General features: G+C 41.9%; 1 protein-coding gene across 1 annotated transcript in view; it reads left to right on the top strand.

Moving 5' to 3' along the window:
* Positions 1-7,593: 7,593 nt before the first annotated feature.
* LOC139479765 (peroxidasin-like) overlaps positions 7,594-27,165 on the top strand; it is a 67,053-nt gene continuing 47,481 nt past the window's right edge. The window contains exon 1 of the mRNA XM_071262622.1: positions 7,594-7,808. Coding sequence (XP_071118723.1) covers positions 7,651-7,808 — 158 coding nt within the window. The 5' untranslated portion in view covers positions 7,594-7,650. The remainder of the gene's footprint in view (positions 7,809-27,165) is intronic.

The raw sequence follows: 27,165 nt of genomic DNA, 5'->3' as shown, positions 1-27,165 counted from the left end.
CCACAGTGTATGTGTTTGACAACACACAGAGGACCACAGTATATCTATATGACAACACACAGGGGACCACAGTATATCTATATGACAACACACAGGGAACAACAGTATATCTATATGACAACACACAGGGAACAACAGTGTATGTATTTGACAACACACAGGGGACCACAGTGTATGTATTTGACAACACACAGGGGACCACAGTATATCTATATGACAACACACAGGGAACAACAGTGTATGTATTTGACAACACACAGGGGACCACAGTGTATGTATTTGACAACACACAGGGGACCACAGTGTATGTGTTTGACAACACACAGGGGACCACAGTGTATGTATTTGACAACACACAGGGGACCACAGTGTATGTATTTGACAACACACTGGGGACCACAGTGTATGTATTTGACAACACACTGGGGACCACAGTGTTTGTGTTTGACAACACACAGGGGACCACAGTGTATGTGTTTGACAACACACAGGGGACCACAGTGTATGTATTTGACAACACACTGGGGACCACAGTCTTTATATTTGACAACACAAAGAGGACAACAGTATATGTATCTGACAACACACAGGGGACGACAGTATACAGCAAAATATTAGCCCATGTTTCCTTGCAGAATACGATACCACACTTCTTGTATGAGAACTAGCAGGTGCACATGCAGGTGGGGAGACGCGAGATAACAGTAATCTGACTCAGGTGACACACAGCCGCAAAATAGGTCCATTTACCTTAGGACCACTACACGTACATTATCCCCCGTCCAGGAGATCAGTCCCGCTATTGAACCCTGATATGGACTGTGTTGGGGGCCATTGATCCTTGACGACAGCAATGTCAAAATCCTAATTTATAGTGACAGCAGTTTTTAGATTCAGGGCGATGCGCTACATGCCCGTGTTGAGGGGTGGGGCAATGTGCCTGTTTGTATATATGATTAGTTTGTGTCTGTCTGCATCTATTCGCATTTTACCTGTGTGTCTATGATTATTTTCTGTCTGTCTGCATCTATTCGCTTTGTACCTGTGTGTCTGATAATTTTGTGGCTGTCTGTATCTATTCGTTTTGTGCCTGTGTGTGTGTATGATTATTTTGTCTCTGTCTGCATCTATTCGCTTTGTACCTGTGTCTGATTATTTTGTCTGTCTGCATCTATTCGCTTTGTTCCTGTGTGTTTATGATTATTTTGTATCTGTCAGCATCTACGCTTTGTGCCTGTGTGTGTCTATAATTATTTTATGTCTGTCTGCATCTATGTGCTTTGTACCTGTGTGTCTGATTATTGTGTTTCTGTCTGCATCTATTCGCCATGTGCCCATGTGTGTCTATGATTAGTTTGTGTCTGCCTGCATCTATTCGCTTTATACCTGTGTGTCTGATTAGTTTGTGTCTGTCTGCATGTATTCGCTTTATACCCGTGTGTCTGATTAGTTTGTGTCTGTCTGCATCTATTCGCTTTATACCTGTGTGTCTGATTAGTTTGTGTCTGTCTGCATGTATTCGCTTTATACCTGTGTGTCTGATTAGTTTGTTTCTGTCTGCATCTATTCGCTTTATACCTGTCTGTCTGATTAGTTTGTGTCTGTCTGCATGTATTCGCTTTATACCTGTGTGTCTGATTAGTTTGTGTCTGTCTGCATTTATTCGCTTTGTGTCCGTGTGTGTGTAAGATTATTTTGTTTCTGTCTACATTTATTCGCTTTGCCCGTGTGAGTCTATGACTATTTTGTATCTGTCTGTATCTATTCGCTTTGTGCCCGTGTGTCTGATTATTTTGTATCTGTCTGCATCTATTCGGTTTGAGCCCGTGTGTCTATGATTAGTTTGTGTCTGCCTGCATCTATTCGCTTTATGCCCGTGTGTGTCTATGAATAGTTTTTGTCTGTCTGTATCTATTCGCATTGTGTCCGCGTGTCTCATTATTTTGTATCTGTCTGCATCTATTCGGTTTGTGCCCGTGTGTCTCATTATTTTGTATCTATCTGCATCTATTCGCTTTATGCCCGTGTGTGTCTATGATTAGTTTGTATCTGTATGTATCTATTCGCTTTATGCCCGTGTGTGTCTGTGAATAGTTTTTGTCTGTCTGTATCTATTCGCATTGTGTCCGCGTCTCATTATTTTGTATCTGTGTGCATCTTTTCGGTTTGTGCCCGTGTGTCTGATTATTTTGTATCTGTCTGCATCTATTCGCTTTGTGCCTTTGTGTCTTTATAAGTTTTCTGTGTCTGTCTGCACCCATTAGCCCTCATGTTAGACTAGCACTTAGTCTGTGAAAATTTATTATTTTGATAGAAATAGATATCTATGTTTAAATTATGTTAAAATTAGCCCTAGTGAGATGGGAGATTCAGATGAAAATCTAGATCTAGAAACTCTGAAAATAATATGGTTCAGGGAATGTGTGACAGTCTACCTTCATGCCTGTGTGTGTCTATAATTATTCTGTGTCCGCCTGCATCTATTCGCCTTTATACCTGTAAATCGATCCATACTATCACAACTATAAATTATAAGCAAGGTCCACATTAATGCAGCCCCACCAAATATAATGTACTGTATCTAGACGCCTCATTATGCAAGTGTCCTCATCTCTTTGTGTTTGTCCTTGTGTCGGCCCACATATTCTGCCAAACGGCTGCCAACATGTGGCTGTCGACCCCAGAACATAAAGCGCCCTAGTATTGCATTCGAGACGTCAACTCGCTGTTATGCATGTCGGTAATCAAAAGAGAAAACATGTGTCGGTGGTTGCTCTACACACGTAAGGATGTGCTTGTTAGCCTGTGGATATAAATAACACGTGTACAGTATGGTAATTAAAATGTGCTGTCTAATAAACTCCGAACACGTCAAAGGGGAACGCTGTCTACGGCATGAAATTCATAGAACCGCCATAGTCTGAAGTACATTCAACCGACCAGAATTCTTCCCATTTCCTGAAATCCTAAGATCTTAGTCGTCGCACTGCTGCCATTTGACTGAGTCAAAGAGGCGGACGGAAACAGCACTCTGAAAATGTCGAATGGTTCCTGTCTATGAAGAGGGCGATTTTGCTCGTCTGTAGCAGAATGAGGACTACCCATAGTGACTAACCCGACATTGTACTCCCTGTGACTGCACTTGCTCTGCTGGTTGACGCACTGACATCGGTTTATCTATCAAATAGGGTTCACTCAGCACGATACTCCGTCACAGCCGTCAGCAGCCAGCCCCAACACTGCCCTTGCTGGGGTCAAATAGGAATCCTATATTGCGGAAGTTGTGTCGACACAGAAGGCTCTAAACTCACTTTGGAGATGTGTCAGCGATGGGTGACAATTGATATGAGGAACTATGCTGACACACGTCATTCACCACGTCTCGCTGTGGAATTAGTGCATATCTAGGTGCAGCAAACTCATTAGGAACATTGACGTTCTATACATGTACACACTATCAACCGAAGTGAGGAGCACTTACAAATACTATACAAATTCTTATCACTGACATGACAAGATCTGTTTTTACAATTAGAAATAATCATCAACAATAAGTTTCCTTACCATTCCAAATACAATCAGAGAAGTTGAAACGAGAAATTAAAGAACCGTGTGACAGACACAAGTGCCTATAAAGAATGATGAGTTCCCAGCGGGCGAGCTCCACTCTACAACCACGTTTTTGCTGGACCAAGTATCTTCTCACAAACCGCGAAATTCGAGATGTCTGTTTATTTCTCCTGCAACAATTGACACACTCTATATTGTACAACTGCCGCACCTCAGCATGGCCATGGCTCCGGGCTTTTCCTTTACCGGGAGGGACCGACGTTGATTCTGTCGAGTGGCGATATTTTGGGAAGCATTTGTCGTGGGTGGTAGAATGTTGGGATTTAACCGACTTAAAGGTTCATCTTGTTGGGACAGCTTGAGGGACATGCAAGAGGGGAATGTATTATTGGTGTGTTATGCGGTATTCCACACACACGCCGGACAGTACCAAACAAACTAACCGTGGGTCACCGACCTGCCGGGACTACTTTCAAGGAACACCTGGAGCAGGGACGATCCCTGTAATCGTATTCATATTTCCACTTGTAAGATGGCCTTTGTTATAAGTAAATAGAAACTATGGGCAATCTATATATGACTGAACCATGACATACGTGCCATCATCCCACAAACCTGACAGTCATGTCCTCAACTGTTTGAAAATTATGCACGCACAAAACTGAATGAATTAAAGGTGAAAGACAAAAAGTGTCTGCGCCAGAGATCTGCATTGCAACAATGAAATGATGTCATATGTTCAGGGAACGTATCATAAATCTTCACGGGTATTTGATTGACACTCCTGAACTGTCCACTCTTGTATTGTCATGTATGACGTATGTATTTGTATAACCAAGTATTTATGCATCCGCTGTGGGGTGTTTGCATATTGTCGTAAAGCTGTCCAATCGTCGACCCACAAGATAATGTGATGGTTGATATACGCCCTCTTTCGACCATCCAAATTGGTGGACGCCAACATACATGGAATATTCTATTCCCATGTTGCAAGTGAAACATGTTTTACGCCGCAGTCAGCAATGTCATCAGATGCATGACGTAGGTCTGCCTACATATGTAATCAGTGTGGTTCAAACAGGCTATAGTAGATGCATGGCGTCGGTCTACCTACATATGTTATCAGCCTGGTTCGAACAGGCTAAAGCAGATGCATGACGTAGGTCTGCCTACATATGTAATCAGTTTGGTTCAAACAAGCTAAAGCAGATGCATGACGTAGGTCTGCCTACATATGTAATCAGTTTGGCTCAAACAGGCTATAGTAGATGCATGGCGTCGGTCTGCCTACATATGTAATCAGTTTGGCTCAAACAGGCTATAGTAGATGCATGACGTAGGTCTGCCTACATATGTAATCAGTTTGGCTCAAACAGGCTATAGTAGATGCATGGCGTCGGTCTGCCTACATATGTAATCAGTTTGGCTCAAACAGGCTATAGTAGATGCATGGCGTCGGTCTGCCTACATATGTAATCAGTTTGGCTCAAACAGGCTATAGTAGATGCATGGCGTCGGTCTGCCTACATATGTAATCAGTTTGGCTCAAACAGGCTATAGTAGATGCATGGCGTCGGTCTGCCTACATAAGTACCAAACGGGCAAGTGGTTGACAGTATGAGCAACGGAACACTTTATCGGGGCACGCCGTGAGGCAGTCAACCAGATCACACAATGTGACCACCCGATCCTCATTTGCTGACTCAACCAACAATCATTGGATACCTGAGACTTGTTCTTCCCCGGTATTTCTGACTGGTGCATGTGTTATAAGAGGGGATCGTTGTGGGCGACTACCGCACATTGTTGTCGATGGTGTGTATACACGTTACACTTCCCCAACTGGGGTCTCCTCGACCAATGTACAAGTTATGGTTAGCCTTTAGAGTTATATTTTACTTTGTTTCTAGAAGCCATTGCACATAGTTATGTGAAAAGAGTTGGAATCTCATGCAAGAGCATTCACAGAAGACGTATGCAGTAGCAGCAGCAGCAGCAGCAGCAATGGGCACATCGCGCCTTGACACCCTCTCTACATCAGCTGTAGAAATACAGGCGGGGAAGCTAGTTGAGATGGAATACACTCTCACGTCAACAAAAGGTTTCCGGGGCATCAGTGGGTGTTGCTTTACCCTATTTTACTACGAATACACGCTTTTTAAGTGTGTTGAGTAAGGAGGCTCTGATTTTTTGGGTGACTTTTGACATTTTCTCAATCAAAAGTCCCGGTAATTCCATCGCCCTTGGACTTTGAGAAAGGAATACAATATCCCTGCTTCCATGGTAAAGGTAGAAGAAACGTGAACATGTTTTTATCTGGCTGTCTGAGAACAGAAAACAAAACATCTTTGGTATGTTTGGCGTGAAGGTGACGTTTATGTGAAACGTTTGTCGTTTCCCATGGTAGTGTAGGTAATGCTTACCATTCGAGAACGCCTCCTCTCACTATTACTCCACATGAACGTATTCATCTGCCCACAGTATGCCACTGACCCTCTTCTCTCACATTCCATCACCATAACGTCCGGCATCCAGCCACGTCCGGTTTGAAGGGGTTACGGGGTGACGAAACATGGATACTACGGAAGCCCTTTAAGGCCACAGATATCAAATTAATCATTATCTTGAAATTTCAACTTCAATAGTATGTAACTTGAAATTTCTGCACCCCCCCAAAACAACAACAAAACAACAACCACAAACAAACAAAACAACAACAACAAACAAAACAACAACAAAACAACAACAAATAACAAAACAACAAAACAAATGGCCCTAAATGACTTCCGTAGATTACACAAGTGGATCGATCATACAGTAAATTAAACCCACCATGCGGACTGCTGGTAGGGGGGTTACGTTTTGAAAACTGTGGCTTCCAAAAGTGAAGTAATGAAAGTGTTCATCTTCACTGGTAGTTATTTACTTAAGCCTTATGTTCAACTGGTCATTGCATAACTGTAATAACGTTTTGTTCTGTAATTATAATTACGTATAACGTTTGCATGAATAAACTAGCGTAATGAACAAAGGTAGTGTTATCAATCAGGAAACACTACTGGATCACATTGATCAATCAGCAAGATTGGGTAAATAAACATGCAGACATTGGAAATTGGAATTAGAAACATTATATCGTTCAAACAATTTAGTTAATATTACCACTTCATTCATTTTGATCACAGTATGATTAATAAGGCAAGACAACTGTAACTGTTTCAGAGCAGTATGCAATGACTTCAGCGCGAAATGGTGGTCTGACAGCGGGACTTAACATAAACAGTGTTCTTAGGTTTTAAAAAAGATTTAACAAATTTGGCACAATGGAGAGTGGCCTACACAAAACGTAGAGAAATTACAAGAAAACTCAAACTGTAATTTGGAGTGTATGTAACATGAAATGAAATATTGTTTGGTGAACGATAGCCTTGCTTGGCGAAAATGCACACTAATTCTCATCTGTGTTGTACTGCGGACCATACTTAACTCAAGAAAGGACAACATCATAGAGCAACATCTGTTACATAATGTTTCACATAATATCCCGCCTGGATCTCTTTCCATTGAATGTTTATGGTAAAATGTTTAAGTCTTTAGGCGTTATATGTGCTATATCACCCTAGGCTGTTAGGCAGACATAAAGTAACTTTCAAGTGATTGGTCTTCTTTGAAAGGGTTGAATTCAATTGTATATTTCCTATATCGTGTTTCTGATAATTGCCTCTGTAAGAAAAGAATCCTTGTCCCGCAAAATTGAAGGGGAAATCACGTATCGGGTCAAACATTTGGTGGCACACATATCCCTCCGCGAGATTACAAACTTTATATCTTATTATTGAAACATCAAGTGCAGAATACATAACTTCATATGATACCATCAAAACGGTCGATGGTATTCATTGGAGTGACGAGTCTTGGCTTACAAAATAAAAGAACTTTATACGATGGACTATATTTCCCAGCGGTACGACTCTGCGCGCGAGAAGCCGAGAGGGGTGCTTCCCCACCAAAACAATAAGCCCGTGCGGTAGCAGTACACAACACGCGCACTGCACGAGCAGGGAATATCCCGCTATCAATATGTGGAGGGGTGTGATTTATTTTGTTATATATCTGACCACCGTATTGGAAGGGACATCTGCTTGTCCTCACCGGTGTCTGTGTTTCCGTACGACCGTCAGGTGTATGTTTCTGCAACTAGAGCAGATCCCCCAAGTCCCCTCGGATACTATGATCTTGTGAGTATTTGTTTGCTTTTCAGTGACAACATTTAAAGGATTGTTTTCTGTGTTATACAATGGTAGCATGTATCTTTTTCAATCACGTTTCCATTTATTCTCTAGTGTAGTATTATGATTCATTAAGGGATTTCTCACAGTTATTATATCAATAGCTGTCCTTTTGTGCCTATAGGAATTCTAGCGACGCCGAGTTGGTTTGACAGTTCGTCTGCTGACTTCGCGTTATTGTTCTGTGTATGTAGATAGCAGACGACACAAGAAGCGTTATAGTGAGGTATTTAGTGACTTTTCTTTTATACCGAATACACTGATTGATGGTGTTGTGATCCGAACTTGCAGTGTTTCAGTGGAGGTAAGCGCCCTACACTCGGCGTGTTTGTGCACTCTTCTGTTTTTATTCAAGAACAATAACTACATGAGCCTCGCCCAGACTTTGTGTTATGTAGGTAGTATTTATATAAGAGATATTACAAGCTTGGCAGAATACTTGTCTGCTCGGACTCAAGGTTGCCTCAAAAGGAATTGCAGTGTAACTGAATTGATAAATGATGGATGTTTTGTCCCTATAATATTAAAAGCAAATTCATATATCGTGTATAAATTGGATACTTGGATTTCTCCGTGAGAGTCAGTAGTTTATCTAACTGTGCATGTTAGTCTGTTTATAGGAGTAAGCCCCACACTGAGCTGTCAAACACTGCAATGGTGCATGGAAAGTTTGACAAATTGCTATTGCCTTTCTTTCCATTGCCACTGCCTCCATGCAGGACTCTCGACAGTGAGCCAGTGGATTTGCAGCATAAATGAAGCAGTCAGATTAGCAGGGTCAATTAGTTCATATATACCTGGAAGCTAGGTGTATGGCACTCAACTTGACCTCACCAAGAACTAGTTCACTGTGTACTGTGACATGAGGACTAGATCACACTGTGGTTTTGTACTGCCACACACTCCCTCACTTTAAAGCTGCGATTGTCCGCAAGAGGATTTCAAAAGTGCTTTTGTCAAAAGGCTGTTTGCCAATATATTGAGTTACTGTCAATCAACAACCTATTTTCATGCCCTGTTTTCTCCCTAGTTTATTTTGGGGACCATTTTGACAACCTACATATTTGATAAGGATTGAGAATGAGGATTCAAGCAGAAATGCTGACTGTATGTAATATTACCTGTGAGAATGCTCATTGTTCAATGGATATTCCCAACAGAGGACCACCTGTGTGGTCTTTTGGTAGATACCGGAGAGTGGAAGGTCAGGGGTTTTATGCCTGGCTGCATCATACCAAAAGATGTTAGAGATGGCACTTGTTGTTACCCTGCCTGGCGCTCGGCATTGGTAGGCTTGGAGTATACTCTGTCTGAGTGGGGTATTCATGTTAAACTTCGGCGTGGTATCTCAGTGGGCTAGCACTATAAAATTGGCATCAATCTGGACTAATACAAGCAGCCATGCATGCACATCGCTTTTAGTACAACAATCTTGAACGCAACAATAAACCCATTTCACCTCACCCAACTGAGAGCAAGGTCAGATAGTTTCAAAGCATATATGGAATGATGAATAATATTCTTTTATGTGTTACACACTTGAGCTGGGACATGGACACTCATGTCAGCTTCATATATGCCATGTCCACAGTAAGTGGACTGAGGGATTGTGGACCCCCTAGACCCCATGTTAAGGGTTGGGAACCAAGTAGGAGATGTTTACAATGTTTAAAATATTACTGCACAAGCTTATCATTTTTGTTGTAAAAAAGATTATCCTGCTAACTGATGCAATGGTACTCTGTTACCATGGTAACTACACACAATATAGAAAACTCATTGTTGGTGGTTCATGTAATGGGGTTCAGTGTATGTATGATGATGTTCCTTTTTTGGTCACATTGTCAATGCTGACTTTAACATGTTTAAATTTACCATTTAAAATTCCCTCAGAACATGTTCTGGGCTCTTTAATCATCCTTTCCTTTGATGACACCAAATTCTGTTCAAATTGTTGTTATCTTATTGTTATTTGTATGTTAGAAATAACAAATTTTTCTCATTGATTTCAATATCTTTTAAAAAACCACAAGGTTCTCTAAGCGGATACTTACTAAGTTTCACGAATGCTAAATGGTCCATGTCAAGTCAACAGTTGTAGACAACGTTGAAGAACTGAGTTCCTTTTCCCTAGAATCTTGCTCTTAACATGCTAAATGTACCAAAACTCAGCACAGGTGTATATTGCCATGACAGGTGTGATGTATGGAAATGTCATCGAAATGTTTGGAAATTATGTGGTCAAGATAGCTGAAATTTTGTGTGAATGATACAGAAAATAATTCTTTCGTGCTTCATGAACAGGATTCAACATCAGGCATTTCATACAATGTTGCACAAGTTCTCAGAAAATGATGAGGTAAATTTGCTTATATTTTGTTTGGAATCAGTCACAATTGTGTTTTATTTGGTTTTATTTAATTGTAACAGATAAAAGTTCTGTTTTTAATCTCAGAATGGATATATTCAATATTCAAACTGGCTGATGGTGGCCCATCAATAATCAAGTCTGGACCAAACAATCTTGTGAGTCATATTTTGAGCATCAATTCATGTCGTATGATGATACATGTATGCAGTCAACCAAGTCGCTGAGACTTGCGCATAGGTTGCGGGGGACCAATTCTTACCCGGAATTTTCATAGGGATCAACAATTATGCACTATTAAAGGCATAGAAGCATAATGGCATGGTGAAATTTAGTGTATAAAAATACAGCCATTAGTTCTATGACCCCTGCAAACTTTTAGTGACCCTCACACCATAAAAGACTATTAGTTACACAAACAACATTTGTGTTGCCATTATTCTTCACATTAAAATAATCCTTCCGATAAAGGGTTTTTGTAGCATATGAAGCCATGCCCCTTGCGTTGAGAAGACATCACACAGCCAATGTATGCATTGTTTCCTACATCGACTCTGAAAGCCATGAGACCTTGAGCAAGACACCATGTTTCCCTGGCCATGTTCTTGGTCTGGCGAGACAGTGCTGAATGTAGAAGTTACGTAGTGATGCACACACTCACAAGACCAGCACTAATTACCTGTTATATATTGTGTATGTTTGGAAGCTCAGTGTTATGTGTGTGCTGCTTATCTGGCAGCTTACATCAACAACATCCCGGCTGGGATTGCAGCAGAAATGGCTTCATGTCAACCACAGGCAATGTTGTTGTTAGTGGAGGAGTGTTTTCACAACTTCCCCGATCTGTTAAATGCAGAAACTGTTGAATGTCAGAAATGTCGTTTTTTCAGGTTCTAGGTTAATGTATAGGTATCCGAGGGTCTATGCAGGCAAATACTGCTTGACCAAGTTCTATTGGAAGGGTTACTGTCACAATGGTCTTAAATAGCATAGTGGATTGTGGACTGCTGGATCAAAGAGTATTGGGAGTTGTAGTGAAAACTCCACATAGTGGATTGTGGTGTATTTGGAGCTGTAGTGAAGGACTCCATGTAGTGGATTGTGGTATATTGGGAGCTGTAGTGAAGGACTCCAAGTAGTGGATTGTGGTGTATAGGGAGCTGTAGTGAAGGACTCCAAGTAGTGGATTGTGGTGTATAGGGAGCTGTAGTGAAGGACTCCATGTAGTGGATTGTGGTATATTGGGAGCTGTAGTGAAGGACTCCATGTAGTGGATTGTGGTGTATAGGGATCTATAGTGAAGGACTCCATGGAGTGGATTGTTGTATATAGAGAGCTGTAGTGAAGGACTCCATGTAGTGGATTGTGGTGTATAGGGAGCTATAGTGAAGGACTCCATGGAGTGGATTGTGGTATATTGGGAGCGGTAGTGAAGGACTCCACACAGGGGCTTGTGGTGTATTGGGAGCTGTAGTGAAGGACTCCATGTAGTGGATTGTGGTGTATAGGGAGCTGTAGTGAAAGACTCCACACAGGGGGTTGTGGTGTATAGGGAGCTGTAGTGAAGGACTCCACACAGTGGGTTGTGGTATATAGGGAGCTATAGTGAAGGACTCCACACAGTGGGTTGTGGTGTATTGGGAGCTATAGTGAAGGACTCCACACAAGGGGTTGTGGTGTATAGGGAGCTGTAGTGAAGGACTCCACACAGTGGGTTGTGGTATATAGGGAGCTATAGTGAAGGACTCCACACAGTGGGTTGTGGTGTATTGGGAGCTATAGTGAAGGACTCCACACAAGGGGTTGTGGTGTATAGGGAGCTGTAGTGAAGGACTCCACACAGTGGGTTGTGGTATATAGGGAGCTATAGTGAAGGACTCCACACAGTGGGTTGTGGTGTATAGGGAGCTGTAGTGAAGGACTCCACACAGTGGGTTGTGGTGTATAGGGAGCTGTAGTGAAGGACTCCACACAGTGGGTTGTGGTGTATAGGGAGCTGTAGTGAAGGACTCCACACAGTGGGTTGTGGTGTATAGGGAGCTGTAGTGAAGGACTCCACACAGTGGGTTGTGGTGTATAGGGAGCTGTAGTGAAGGACTCCACACAGTGGGTTGTGGTGTATAGGGAGCTGTAGTGAAGGACTCCACACAGTGGGTTGTGGTGTATAGGGAGCTGTAGTGAAGGACTCCACACAGTGGGTTGTGGTGTATAGGGAGCTGTAGTGAAGGACTCCACACAGGGGGTTGTGGTGTATAGGGAGCTGTAGTGAAGGACTCCACACAGTGGGTTGTGGTGTATAGGGAGCTGTAGTGAAGGACTCCACACAGGGGGTTTTGGTGTATAGGGAGCTGTAGTGAAGGACTCCACACAGTGGGTTGTGGTGTATAGGGAGCTGTAGTGAAGGACTCCACACAGTGGGTTGTGGTGTATAGGGAGCTGTAGTGAAGGACTCCACACAGTGGGTTGTGGTGTATAGGGAGCTGTAGTGAAGGACTCCACACAGTGGGTTGTGGTGTATAGGGAGCTGTAGTGAAGGACTCCACACAGGGGGTTTTGGTGTATAGGGAGCTATAGTGAAGGACTCCACACAGTGGATTGTGGTGTATAGGGAGCTATAGTGAAGGACTCCATGGAGTGGATTGTGGTATATAGGGAGCTATAGTGAAGGACTCCACACAGTGGGTTGTGGTATATAGGGAGCTATAGTGAAGGACTCCACACACGGGGTTGTGGTATATAGGGAGGTGTAGTGAAGGACTCCACACAGTGGGTTGTGGTGTATAGGGAGCTGTAGTGAAGGACTCCACACAGTGGGTTGTGGTGTATTGGGAGCTGCAGTGAAGGACTCCACACAGTGGGTTGTGGTGTATAGGGAGCTGTAGTGAAGGACTCCACACAGTGGGTTGTGGTGTATAGGGATCTGTAGTGAAGGACTCCTCACAAGGGGTTGTGGTGTATAGGGAGCTGTAGTGAAGGACTCCACACAGGGGGTTGTGGTGTATAGGGATCTGTAGTGAAGGACTCCACTCAGGGGGTTGTGGTGTATAGGGAGCTGCAGTGAAGGACTCCACACAGTGGGTTGTGGTGTATAGGGAGCTGTAGTGAAGGACTCCACACAGTGGGTTGTGGTGTATAGGGAGCTATAGTGAAGGACTCCACACAGGGGGTTGTGGTGTATAGGGAGCTGTAGTGAAGGACTCCACACAGGGGGTTGTGGTGTATAGTGAGCTGTAGTGAAGGACTCCACACAGGAGGTTGTGGTGTATAGGGAGCTGTCAGAGGCCATTCCGCATGCAACCAGCAGGTGTGCCGACTGCCATATGGAAATCATTCAGGAAGTGAGAGGTTCTTTCTTCATTACTAATTGATTTCCCACCCATTTTTTTCTGCCCAATAGCTCCTTCAGGAGGTATCAGTGTCATCCCTGCTGTTACAGTTTGTTTGGAATATGGTAACTCTTGCTTACTGTGTTTTTGATAACAACATGCAACTATGAATGGATGACACATTCTTCAGCAACTTGAATAACGTAAGTGGTTGACAAAAGGGCTAACGGTCCTTTCAAGCATTTTGGTCCATTATATTGCTCCTCAACTGATGAGTTACATGGCCTGACAAACAAAGCTATTGATGCTTGGTTTAGGGCACTACACGATACAACTACATGCACTCTATATGGTTGTTATCCTAGTGTGAGTTTGTCTGGAAATGTTGCCTTTAAGGCTCAGGGGAACCATAGATAATCCAACCAGTGTGATTACATGTGTCGAAGCAGTGTTTGCTTGATGACACTAAACATGCTTAGATGGTAGTGGTTTATTACTAACATTAGTCAATGTTTATAATCTGATATCATTGTGATAAGAAAATGCAGAAAGAGTACCAAGTTCATGCAGCTGCACATAGACTTTACCACTGCAAATAGTCGGTTATATTTTGACAGAGAAGTCAGCAACATGTATAAGTGATACCACATGTATTATGACATCATTGTTGTGTCAGTATGTTCTAGAGACAGACCAAGACATTGAGCTAGAACAATATTCCTCACATTGGCAGGATAAAGTGATCACCCTTTGTTATTGACTATGTGAGTGGTATGGGATATACATAAATATGTTGTCTGCATTTGATTTGTGTGTGGATTCAGTAGGGATGTCCCACATTCAGGCAATGGCCACATTGCCTGGGCAATGGCTTACTGTACAGCGTTGTGGAGTAGATCTGTACAGTAGCCCTAAGTACCAAATTTGTTTGATCTGACTACAGGAGAAAATAATAATACAGCACTGTGTTTAAATCATCCATAACACTCTATCAAACAATGACTGTGTGTATGTTTTGCTTTCAAGGTTTCATTGTATAAAGCATGAAAGCATGAGCTGATCATATTCCCAGTGGGGGTGCCTGTTCACCTTGATGGTGGGCCATGGGACAGCAGTGTGCACCAGTGGGGGTTGTTGTGAACAATACATGTATCTGTTGTGAGTGACATGGTGGCACAGACACTTCAGTGTGCCTGGCCAGTTTACATGTATGGCAGCAACCTGCATTATGCAGGACTGGGGCAGCATTACAGTCGCCATCACAAGCAACACTGGGACTCAGTATAGAGTGTTATCTACTTGTGGTTCTTTCTACCTATGTCCTCCATCTACCTTTGTCTCAGGTGTGGCAGATGTGACCATGTTCTTCCCTTGTATGAGCTTGAGTTGTAGTGTGGGGTTTTCCTGCATTCTTTGTTTTCCACGTTGACTGGGAGTGGGTGTGGGGAGGGAGAATTAGCTGCATGTGTCTGCTGACATCTCTATAGCCTGTATCTATGTTTTCATTCCAAGCCACATCTGAGAGACACCCATCCCCTGGCAGTCAACCATAGCATATCAATTTTCCTGTCTGTCACAAGTGTCTGGGCACTATTTAACATCTACAACAAAGACTCACAAGTCCTTTTTTATTGGCACCTTGAAAAACTGTGAAATTTCCTTTTTGTGTAGGCAACGTTAATGCATGATTTGAAGTGGCAGCAGTTCCTGCCTCCCCAGCTCTCTCTCTAACTGCTCTAATTAAGGAAGTGTTTATCCCAAATCACAATTTTACTTCTTGTGAAATTTGCTGGCAGTGATCTGTTTATGTAGGTTATTTTTTGCCTGATTCAAGCTGTTTATACTTGATATTTGAAGGTGGCTTTTTCCAGGCATTTAACTGTGAGAGGAGACACCTGTAAGGGCGTGTGTAAGAACAGTGATAAATCTCCCCAATAAGTCAGGGTTATTGTGCAGTGATAAGGTTCAAGCTTCTACCAACACAGGCTAATTGTTAAGGAACATTGAAACTGCTAATGCACTATCTTTTGGAGTGAAGCTATGCACATGGCAGGACATTCTAGGATCATGTGCAAGATTACTTTGCAAATAGCAGCAGTGCACAATAGAAGCTTGTCACACTAGTGGAGATATGTATGTATCGTAACATATGTGTTTCATCACTGTCAACTAGAAGAAATCAGACCTGCAACACTTTTTAGACTCCACCTAAAACTGGTTGGTTGGAGTTTTTAGCAACCTTGTGAAATGGGACAGGCTCAAAGTTTTTCGATAAAAGACTACAACACAAACATTAGTGATAGTAGAGATTATTCTTTCGTGTACTTATTTCAAATGTCAATGAGGAATTCTTTTGACACATGTCACATGAGGTCAAAATTCAAGGTCACACGAAGAATTCACACAAAGGCTTGTGATTACACTTTCTCAAAACATTTTAATGCAATTATCCTTTAATAAATTTGGTATCCCTTCACTGATTAGTTAAAGATCAAGGTCTGCATGCAGGTGTTTGTAAAGCATGGCTCTATCATTGTCAGTTTCTGAGGCAAAGTTATCTCTGCACACAAGGAACTTTATATTTACATGTTTCTTCAAATGTCCTACCACATGATATGTCAGATGCATTAGGGGAAATTCAGTAGTAGTATCATATTTTCTTGTGAATTGTTGCCATTAGAGGATAACATACTATGGTCTTATTCTACATGGACCTGGCAAATTCTTTAGGCACATATTTTGAAAAGGTCAGGGTCACAATAGATAAAAATCTTACTTAAAAGCTTGTGTTTTTTCTTTCTCAAAAAGCATTAATTCATTAATTCATAAACTTGGCGTATGTACCTTCTCTAAGAAGAGGTACTTCTTCAAAATGGTTAAGGTCAAGGTCAGTGTTCAGCATTTTTTATTTTTTTAATTTTCATAAATTTTATTGCTCTTCATTCAGCTTTTTATCATTGTCAGTTTCTGAGGCATGGTTACCTCTCAACAGGCATGTAACTTTATGTTGGCATGTATCTTTACAAATCCTACCACATCTGATGTTGACGTTATGTCTAGCGAAGGTCAGGGTCATCTCTGAGGCTATTATGAAACCTGTTAGCATCATGTATAGTCAGTAACTGTTGAATGTTTACTTATACAATCCTGGGACTTGGGTAATTGTTAGATCTTCAAAAATGTTATCATGATTAAGGGCAAGGTCTAGAAGTAATGTTTTGACCGGAAGCACATGGTGGCACATTAACCCCCGCCAAAAAGTGGGGCAGGGGATATAGGAACGGAGTATGTCCGTCTGTCCGTCCATCCGCTTCTCAATGTGGACCAATTTTCTCAAAAACTATTCAAGTAAGAGAAGTGTAATTTTTCACACAGATGTTACTGGTCACGATCTCAAATGAGTTCGAAATTTTTTGTCGTACATTAATTTATTACAGAGTTATGACCCTTTCTCCTTTCTTTTCAACTTAATGCATAGTATGTGCAATGGGGACAAGTTTTCTCAGAAACTACTGAAGTTGCATGAATGAAAGTTTGCATGCTCACCTAAGAGATACTTGTCAAGTGTTCAAATATCAATTATCATCAAATACAATATCTTTACAGAGTTATGGCCCTTGATCAATTTTATTTTCCTTAGTGCAAAGTGTGTGCAATGGAGATAAGTTTTCTCTGAAACTACTGAACATGCTAAAGTTAGCTTATCTAAGAGATACTTATCAAGACTTGAGGTTTTTTTTCCAGATAAGGGGCCTTTTGTGTGTATTAATTTCACATTTAGTCATTTCTTTTGATGACATAAAGTGGCCCAAGTGCCTATTTCTTCTCAAAGCTTTATAGAACTCTTTTTGGTAGTTTATATTCACCACTATATGAACAAACAAAATCCTAATCTGCCCCATGGTGGGGGATGGTGATAAAACTTTTTTCTTGTTTATTGTGCCCAGTAGATCATGTAGATACAAACTGATTTTGGTTTACTGATGGCTACTGTTGTCACAAATGTACTTTTATTCCCCTGGTGCTACAACATTTAACCAGCTTTCTTTTCTGGAATATTGTGTAATCAAGTAAGAGAACATACATCATGTACAGTGTAATAATGTTTGTATTGCTACTTCTTAGCAAAGTGAGGCGGTCGGGTAGTCTAGTGGTTAAAGCGTTTGCTTGTCACGCCGAAGACCCGGGTTCGATTCCCGACATGGGTACAATGTGTGAAGCCCATTTCTGGTGTCCCCTGCCGTGATATTGCTGGAATATTGCTAAAAGCGGCGTAAAAACATACTCACTCACTCACTCACTCTTAGCAAAGTACTGTATTGGTTTGGGGATGAAGATCATTCAGTAATTTTAAGTAAATGGTATGTTGAAGAATGCTTTAAACTGGGAGTCCTTCCCAGCAGCTGGTATATAAATGTACATAACAGTCAGAACTGTGTGGCAGTTGTACAATTTTCACTGGTATTCTAGGATATAATGCAGGTAATAATATACAAACCAAAACCTGTCTTAAGATATTATACTTTCGTGACACCCAGTTTACAGGAGTTGAAGTGTTGCTTTATGTGACATGTTGGTTAGAATATTAAATATGTGTGATTGTGGTGTGCCTCCATATCATCTGATAATATTCATGAATTGTTTCAATGACCAGTTTTGTTTTTGATTAACCGTTTCTTTGGGCCGGCATGTGATCCTATTAGAGGCAAGAGGTTTAACACTGGCAGACAAAACAAGGACATAATAAGTTGTCAACCAATCCCGAAGTATTTCATGGCTTGGGGTAAGTAGGCTCACACACAGGGTGCATTACACCATATGACCCATGGCAACAGGGGACATCATATCCCTTTAATTGTGTATGTATACTCTAAGTAGTAGGCTTCCTTTTTTAAAAAGGGGACAATGTATCTCTCATATCATGCATATTCTAAGTAGGGGGCCTGTTTGTTAAACTGGGGACAACGTATCTCTCATGTCTTGCATACTCCAAGTAGGGGTCCTGTTTGTTAAACTGGGGACAACGTATCTCTCATGTCTTGCATACTCTAAGTAGGGGTCTGTTTGTTAAACAGGGGACATTGTATCTCTCATGTCTTGCATACTCTAAGTAGGGGTCCTGTTTGTTAAACTGGGGACAACGTATCTCTCATGTCTTGCGTATTCTAAGTAGGGGGTCTGTTTGTTAAACTTGGAACAACGTATCTCTCATGTCTTGCGTATTCTAAGTAGGGGGTCTGTTTGTTAAACTGGGGACAACGTATCTCTCATGTCTTGCATACTCTAAGTAGGGGTCCTGTTTGTTAAACTTGGAACAACGTATCTCTCATGTCTTGCATACTCTAATTAGGGGGTCTGTTTGTTAAACTGGGGACAACGTATCTCTCATGTCTTGCGTATTCTAAGTAGGGGGTCTGTTTGTTAAACCTGGGACAACGTATCTCTCATGTCTTGCATACTCTAAGTAGGGGGCCTGTTTGTTAAACTTAGGACAACGTATCTCTCATGTCTTGCATACTCTAAGTAGGGGTCCTGTTTGTTAAACTGGGGACAACGTATCTCTCATGTCTTGCATACTCTAAGTAGGGGGTCTGTTTGTTAAACCTGGGACAACGTATCTCTCATGTCTTGCATACTCTAAGTAGGGGTCCTGTTTGTTAAACTTGGGACAACGTATCTCTCATGTCTTGCATACTCTAAGTAGGGGTCCTGTTTGTTAAACTTGGAACAACGTATCTCTCATGTCTTGCGTATTCTAAGTAGGGGGTCTGTTTGTTAAACCTGGGACAACGTATCTCTCATGTCTTGCATACTCTAAGTAGGGGGCCTGTTTGTTAAACTTGGGACAACGTATCTCTCATGTCTTGCATACTCTAAGTAGGGGTCCTGTTTGTTAAACTGGGGACAACGTATCTCTCATGTCTTGCATACTCTAAGTAGGGGTCTGTTTGTTAAACTGGAGACAACGTATCTCTCATGTCTTGCATACTCTACTCTAAAGAAACATTTATTTCAACATTGAAATATTGACATTTGCATGCCAGATAAACATTTCATTGCATCCTGCCTACCTCCCTGCATCATCAGAAATACCACTTAACAGGGCTCATCATTGAGCATACGAAAGGGGGTTTGGCACCCTTTCTTTGTAAAATTGACACAATGATATTTTGACCTCTTAGCATTATTATTGATGTGGTTTATAGTTCAAACAAAACTACTAATATGAAAGTGCTTATTTTAAATTGAAAACAACTCTTATATATATATATGATTCATATCATTTGTGAAACCGGTATATTTTGTACATTTCAGATGAATAATTTGTAAAAACTCTTCCAGCCCTTAAAAAAATATTTGCTCTTTAAGATTGCACAAGTAGTGTAATTTCTGGGAGGCTGATCCTAACATATCATCAAGTTGTGTATTTTCTGGGAGGCTGATCGTAACAGATCAAGAAGTTGTGTATTGTCTTTGAGGCTAATCGTAGCAGATCAACAAGTTGTGTATTTTCTAGGAGGCTGATAGTAACAGATTTTCTAGTTCTGTATTTTCTGTGAGGCTGATCTTACAAGATCAACAAGTTGTGTATTGTCTTGGAGGCTGATCGTAACAGATCAACAAGTTGTGTATTTTCTGTGAGGCTGATCATAACAGATCAACAAGTCGTGTATTATCTTGGAGGCTGATCATAACAGATCAACAAGTTGTGTATTTTCTGTGAGGCTGATTATAACAGATCAACAAGTTGTGTATTTTCTGGAGGCTGATCATAACAGATCAACAAGTTGTGTATTTTCTGGAAGGCTGATCGTAGCAGATCAACAAGTTGTGTATTGTCTTGGATGCTGATCATGACAAATTCACAAGTTGTGTATTTTCTGGGAGGCTGATCGTAACAGATAAAAAAGTTGTGTATTGCCTTTGAGGCTGATCGTAACAGATTTACAAGTTCTGTTTTTTCTTGAAGGCTGACAGTAACCATGGTGACAGATTGACAAGTTCTATATTTTCATGGAGGCTGATCGTAACAGATCAACAAGTTGTGTATTTTCTGGGAGGCTGTTCGTAACAGATCAACAAGTTGTGTATTGTCTTGGAGGCTGGTCATAACAGCTGTGTATTTTCTGGGAGGAAGTAACAGATTAACAAGTTCTGTATTTTCTTTGAGGCTGATAGTAACAGATCAACAAGTTGTGTATTCAGCACAATTATGTAAATGGAGTGGTTTCACGTGTTAATTACTGGTATTATTAATAGGGGCTACTGATCCAATTGTATGAAGCCTTAAATCTGACAGTCATGAAGCGTTAAAATGTGTACTGTTCCAAAAAATCCTTCACCACTGTCAGTCGGTCACCATAGAAGTATCTCATCTTAACATGTAGCTGTTCGACATTTAAGGCAACAGTCAACACTATTCCAATGACATCATGGCAGTATGTGATGAATTGAGACTAGGCCAGAAAAAGGAGTGACTGATATTGTGGACAACATCCCATGTCATCAGCATACACCTACCTATACACCACCAAGCGTTTAGTATTGCCATCATATTTGCATGATATTTGCATCTCACTCAGACCCTAGCTGTGAGAGTTGTATCTCTACATCATCTATCATTCATATGTTGTTTGCTGTTGTGGTGACACTCAAGCCATATTTAAGAAATAAAATACATTTATGAATATGTCAGTGTGAAAAATGTACACATCTGACTAGAGATGTGAAACAAGGGAATTAATGAGTATGGCTTTCGGCCATTGGAGCCGTGCCAATTTACACTTGTCGGGTGGGGGGTACTCAAAGTACGTGATTTAAACTACCAGTTGTCGGACTTTCATTTTTGTGGAAGCCTCGGTGGCTGAGTGGGTTAGATCGCTGACTTTGTGTGCTGGCGATTAGGTGCCTCACCCTGGCAGGTGTGGGTTCGAATCCCGGACGGGACTCAACCCCCAAAAACCTGAAACAGCTGAAAGGTACAGACTTGGTGAGAATGTGTAGCACAATAATCAAGACTTAGAATTATTCATGTGAGTAAATCAATAATAGCAGGTGGTATTTTGAAAAATATGAACACCATACGGTCATAAAATATATGTTTTAAAAAGGATTTTCTTTGAAAACACCGAAAGGCAATTGATGCCTTGGATTGAGCATCCCTGCCTTGTTGTCTAGCTGTAACCTAGGGTTGTCTGTCTCTGTTATGGCAACAGTTTGTTGACTCCCTTCATGTTAAGTCAGGCTTACCAGTAGTAGAGGGAAGTTGCTCAGCTGCTTGTGATGTTGTGTCATACTGAACAAGTACAGCACCGTACGTACTGTATCCCAATCCATTAGCTCCACTTCAGATGCAGCCTGGAAGGTGGGTCCCACTTCAAGTACCCATGGACCTTTCATTCACTCGTGGTACATGGTATACCAAGGACCAGCCGATAACCATGCTCTTTACACATCCCATAGTGCCAACATGGTTCACATGGCTTTTATTGTAACACAATATATCATGATATTGGAGGTGTTACTTTATAGTGCATGTAGAGTGAAAGTGTGTTGAATTTCCCCGGTAACTGCTCCCAGATATTCCTGTTTTCTATAGATAAAGCTGACATCATGCCAGTAAGTATGTGATGAAGTCATCCGTGGCTCTCTGGCAGTGTGAATTACAGGCTGCCGACACATGCCCCTCCGACCCATCCTGCTTCTTTGCACATGACATCAGCCTTAAAGCAGTATCATACCTCCACATGTCCACTTGTGATGTGCAGAAGAACTGCAGTGTTTGCAGAGGAAAGCAGATGTCTGATAGTGAAGCAATTATAGCTACAGGATTGGTAGTGATAAGGAACATTATTGAGGTGTTTCCTAGCAAGTTGATGCATATTTCCGTGTTTCTCCGAGGCAGTATAATTTTAATAATGAGAGGAATCTCTTATTTTCTGTTTGAAATATCCTGTTTGGGCTGCTATGATTAGCCACATTTCTTGTTTTGCACACTTCTAATACAGCTAAGTGACATTTTACATTTACTTTCTCCGCAAGGAAAAAGGTGTGTGGACAAATGCCAAGCAAACTATTTTCAGTACAAACAAAACACCCTGAGATATGTGATGTGAAAATGTGTATTATGAACTCCAATGGCATGTGTTAGGTATCAAAGTGCACAGCTTATTCAAAGAAAGTTCATAATGATCTTATGAATTGCCCCTTTGTTCAAACTCTGGAGTCCTAGTCTCTGTGACCATATAACCCTATGTCAGGAAGCCAAGCCCAGTAGACAGTCATACTTCATGGATGTGTTGTTGCTAGCCTAGTCCCTTGGTATATCAACTGTGATAATGAGTACAGGATATTTATGTAAGAAGCAGCTATGAGATGTGTTGTGTCAAGTGGAAAGGAAGACCGGTTGATCTGCTTTCTTATTACACAGTTGACCCAAGCAGTACATCAGGGAAGAGTCCCTCCTGACTACACAGTTGACCCAACCAATGCATCAGGGTAAAGTCCCTCCTGACTACACAGTTGACCCAAGCAGTACATCAGGGTAAAGTCCCTCCTGACTACACAGTTGACCCAACCAGTGCAGCAGGGTAAAGTCCCTCCTGACTACACAGTTGACCCACGCCAGTACATCAGGGTAAAGTCCCTCCTGACTACACAGTTGACCCAACCAATGCATCAGGGTAAAGTCCCTCCTGACTACACAGTTGACCCAACCAGTGCAGCAGGGTAAAGTCCCTCCTGACTACACAGTTGACCCAACCAATGCATCAGGGTAAAGTCCCTCCTGACTACACAGTTGACCCAACCAGTGCAGCAGGGTAAAGTCCCTCCTGACTACACAGTTGACCCAACCAATGCATCAGGGTAAAGTCCCTCCTGACTACACAGTTGACCCAACCAGTGCAGCAGGGTAAAGTCCCTCCTGACTACACAGTTGACCCAAGCAGTACATCAGGGTAAAGTCCCTCCTGACTACACAGTTGACCCACGCCAGTACATCAGGGTAAAGTCCCTCCTGACTACACAGTTGACCCAAGCAGTACATCAGGGTAAAGTCCCTCCTGACTACACAGTTGACCCAAGCAGTACATCAGGGTAAAGTCCCTCCTGACTACACAGTTGACCCACGCCAGTACATCAGGGTAAAGTCCCTCCTGACTACACAGTTGACCCAAGCAGTACATCAGGGTAAAGTCCCTCCTGACTACACAGTTGACCCAAGCAGTACATCAGGGTAAAGTCCCTCCTGACTACACAGTTGACCCAACCAGTACATCAGGGTAAAGTCCCTCCTGACTACACAGTTGACCCAACCAATGCATCAGGGTAAAGTCCCTCCTGACTACACAGTTGACCCAACCAGTACATCAGGGTAAAGTCCCTCCTGACTACACAGTTGACCCAACCAGTGCAGCAGGGTAAAGTCCCTCCTGACTACACAGTTGACCCAACCAATGCATCAGGGTAAAGTCCCTCCTGACTACACAGTTGACCCAACCAGTACATCAGGGTAAAGTCCCTCCTGACTACACAGTTGACCCAAGCAGTACATCAGGGTAAAGTCCCTCCTGACTACACAGTTGACCCACGCCAGTACATCAGGGTAAAGTCCCTCCTGACTACACAGTTGACCCAAGCAGTACATCAGGGTAAAGTCCCTCCTGACTACACAGTTGACCCAACCAGTACATCAGGGTAAAGTCCCTCCTGACTACACAGTTGACCCAACCAGTGCATCAGGGTAAAGTCCCTCCTGACTACACAGTTGACCCACGCCAGTACATCACGGTAAAGTCCCTCCTGACTACACAGTTGACCCAACTAGTACAGCAGGATAAAGTCCCTCCTGACTACACAGTTGACCCAACCAGTGCAGCAGGGTAAAGTCCCTCCTGACTACACAGTTGACCCACGCCAGTACATCAGGGTAAAGTCCCTCCTGACTACACAGTTGACCCAACCAATGCATCAGGGTAAAGTCCCTCCTGACTACACAGTTGACCCAACCAATGCATCAGGGTAAAGTCCCTCCTGACTACACAGTTGACCCACGCCAGTACATCACGGTAAAGTCCCTCCTGACTACACAGTTGACCCAACCAATGCATCAGGGTAAAGTCCCTCCTGACTACACAGTTGACCCAACCAGTACATCAGGGTAAAGTCCCTCCTGACTACACAGTTGACCCAACCAGTGCATCAGGGTAAAGTCCCTCCTGACTACACAGTTGACCCACGCCAGTACATCACGGTAAAGTCCCTCCTGACTACACAGTTGACCCAACCAATGCATCAGGGTAAAGTCCCTCCTGACTACACAGTTGACCCAACCAGTACATCAGGGTAAAGTCCCTCCTGACTACACAGTTGACCCAACCAGTGCAGCAGGTTGAGACTGAAGTTTCTATACCCCTAGTTGTGTCACCAAAGATAGACAGATGCTTTTCTGAACTGTTAAATTCATTCTTGTTAGGGTTGGTTTTGATCCATGTTAGATGGATATGGAAATACATTTATACAAAAATCATGCTAGACAGTTCTTAGTTGGAAGGTTTAGAGACTGCACTGGTACTATTTACAGAAGCCATAGCTAACAGATATTGTTTTTGTGTACATCTATGAACAATGACAAAGGTTTGATTCTGTATAGTATACATCCATTTGCCCAACTTCGCATTATCACTAGTTTGCTTGTATTGCTGTGGAGAAATGCTGCCTTTGTGGATCAGTTGCTGCAGGATATGAGTGTGATGGCCGTGACCTTCAGTTTGGCAACACTTTCCCTTGTGATGTAAACTGTAACCCACTTCCATATGACAGCCACCTGTACCACAACTGAAGGGTGAGGGTGGGGAACAGTCTCTCTCCCACTCCACTGTACGTTCAGCCATAAGCTTGTGTAGGCTAGCACAATTCTGTTAACACACACAATCATTGTTGTGCAGTAAATCATTGCTTTAGCTGCCCGCCCCCAGCACACACACACACACACACATACACATACACACTGCACATTAAAATCACACATAGCTGTACAAGAAAACATGCAGTAGAATAGATACAGTACATAATTGCAGGACATACATATAAATATTGTTCACTATTGTTACCAGTAAAAGGTGTTTGCTAAATTGTGAGGATGTGAAGGAGATACCCAAACAGGCCTTGGACATTGTGAAGGCAATCCAATGCTTCCCGACTCTGCTGGGTCAGTCATCAACTTGGTGCAGGCAACACCTCAGGTGACAGGTCTAATGCCATAATGTTTCAACACTCCAATGATGTTTTCATTACATCACAAGTGGTCTTCTTCAATATTTGCAAGTCTGTTTATTGTTTATGTCCTCTTTAGATTTCCTCTGAATATATTGAGCACCAGTTCCCCTACCTCAAACTTGGCTACAGAATCTGAATTTGAAACAATAAAAAAAGATCAGTCTGACCATGTTAGTCTCAATTCGTATGCTGAAACAGTCAAGAACAGCAAGATTCATAAGAAACAGCATGCTTAAATATGATAACTGGTTTCAGTCAAATGAAGTCGGAATTGTTAGTGATATAAAACTGGAAAGATAGGTGTAAAAATTGACCAAACAATTTCCCATCCAATATTATTGTGTAAAGGACAGGGTAGCATAAGGCCCATTTTGGCCCATTGAAAATGTCAAATTTGAAGTAAAACTACTGTTGATGTAAAAATATTGGTGAGATATTTTTTCGATTAAGGATAAGTTTTATTCTACACTGAAAGGCCACAGGCCTAAAGTACAATTCTATTTTTGAGAGTAGCTGCAAATATGTTTAACAGTTTATTTCATTTGTAAGGTTTGGACATTTGACATGATCAAATACATGTCTTGCTAATACAAGTGAAAGGACATATTTTCAAAGTTATAGTGAAAATCTAGGTACATTGTATGAGCAAGTCTGTGACCCCAGGGAAATGTTTTGCCACATGCATGTACTGTTTTCATCAACATCTCCCTAAGAAAATCAGCTGGGCTCAAAAACTTTGCTCTTGTTCAAATGTTAGAAAACACTTCCAAAAATCCTCTAAATTCAATCTTTTCAACACATTTTGTAATTACCAATACAGTTTAGTTGTAAGTCCAAAACATGCAAATATTGGTATAAACCAAGTCTAGTTCTGTTTCATCTGATAACTAAGGGCTTGCTTATTTCTTAAATTTTGCATATTCCTGTGAGTAAAAAGTACACTTATCGTACTCGTACCTTGTCCTTTGCTATTTGGAAGTCCTTGTTGTGAAAACTATGGAATATTCAAGGTACATGCAAACTACAGGTAGAATCACCATTTATTATCTGTGTATCGTTGTGGTTCCATGGTGATTTATGCAAGGGAAGGACACTGGCAGCAGGCCCAATCATCCATCATGGACCGCTGATCCCAAGGGAGCCAACAAGCACTACATTCCACAACAGTTCAGTCATGCATCCCATCTCCTGGAACCGAGTATCTTGAACCAAGTTTCCTGAATGATGTACCAGTGTGCTCAGTTTCCCTGTGGTATTGCAATGCATATCCCATGCTTCAGCAGAACTGACATCATAGATATACTGATGGAGAACGACCTATTAATGGTCATAC

This window comes from Haliotis cracherodii, unplaced genomic scaffold (genome assembly GCF_022045235.1).
Source record: "Haliotis cracherodii isolate W230 unplaced genomic scaffold, xgHalCrac1.p SCAF_4, whole genome shotgun sequence".
NCBI lineage: Eukaryota > Metazoa > Mollusca > Gastropoda > Lepetellida > Haliotidae > Haliotis > Haliotis cracherodii.
Note: the sequence above shows the minus strand (reverse complement) of the source record. Positions and strands in the feature narration are given on the sequence as shown.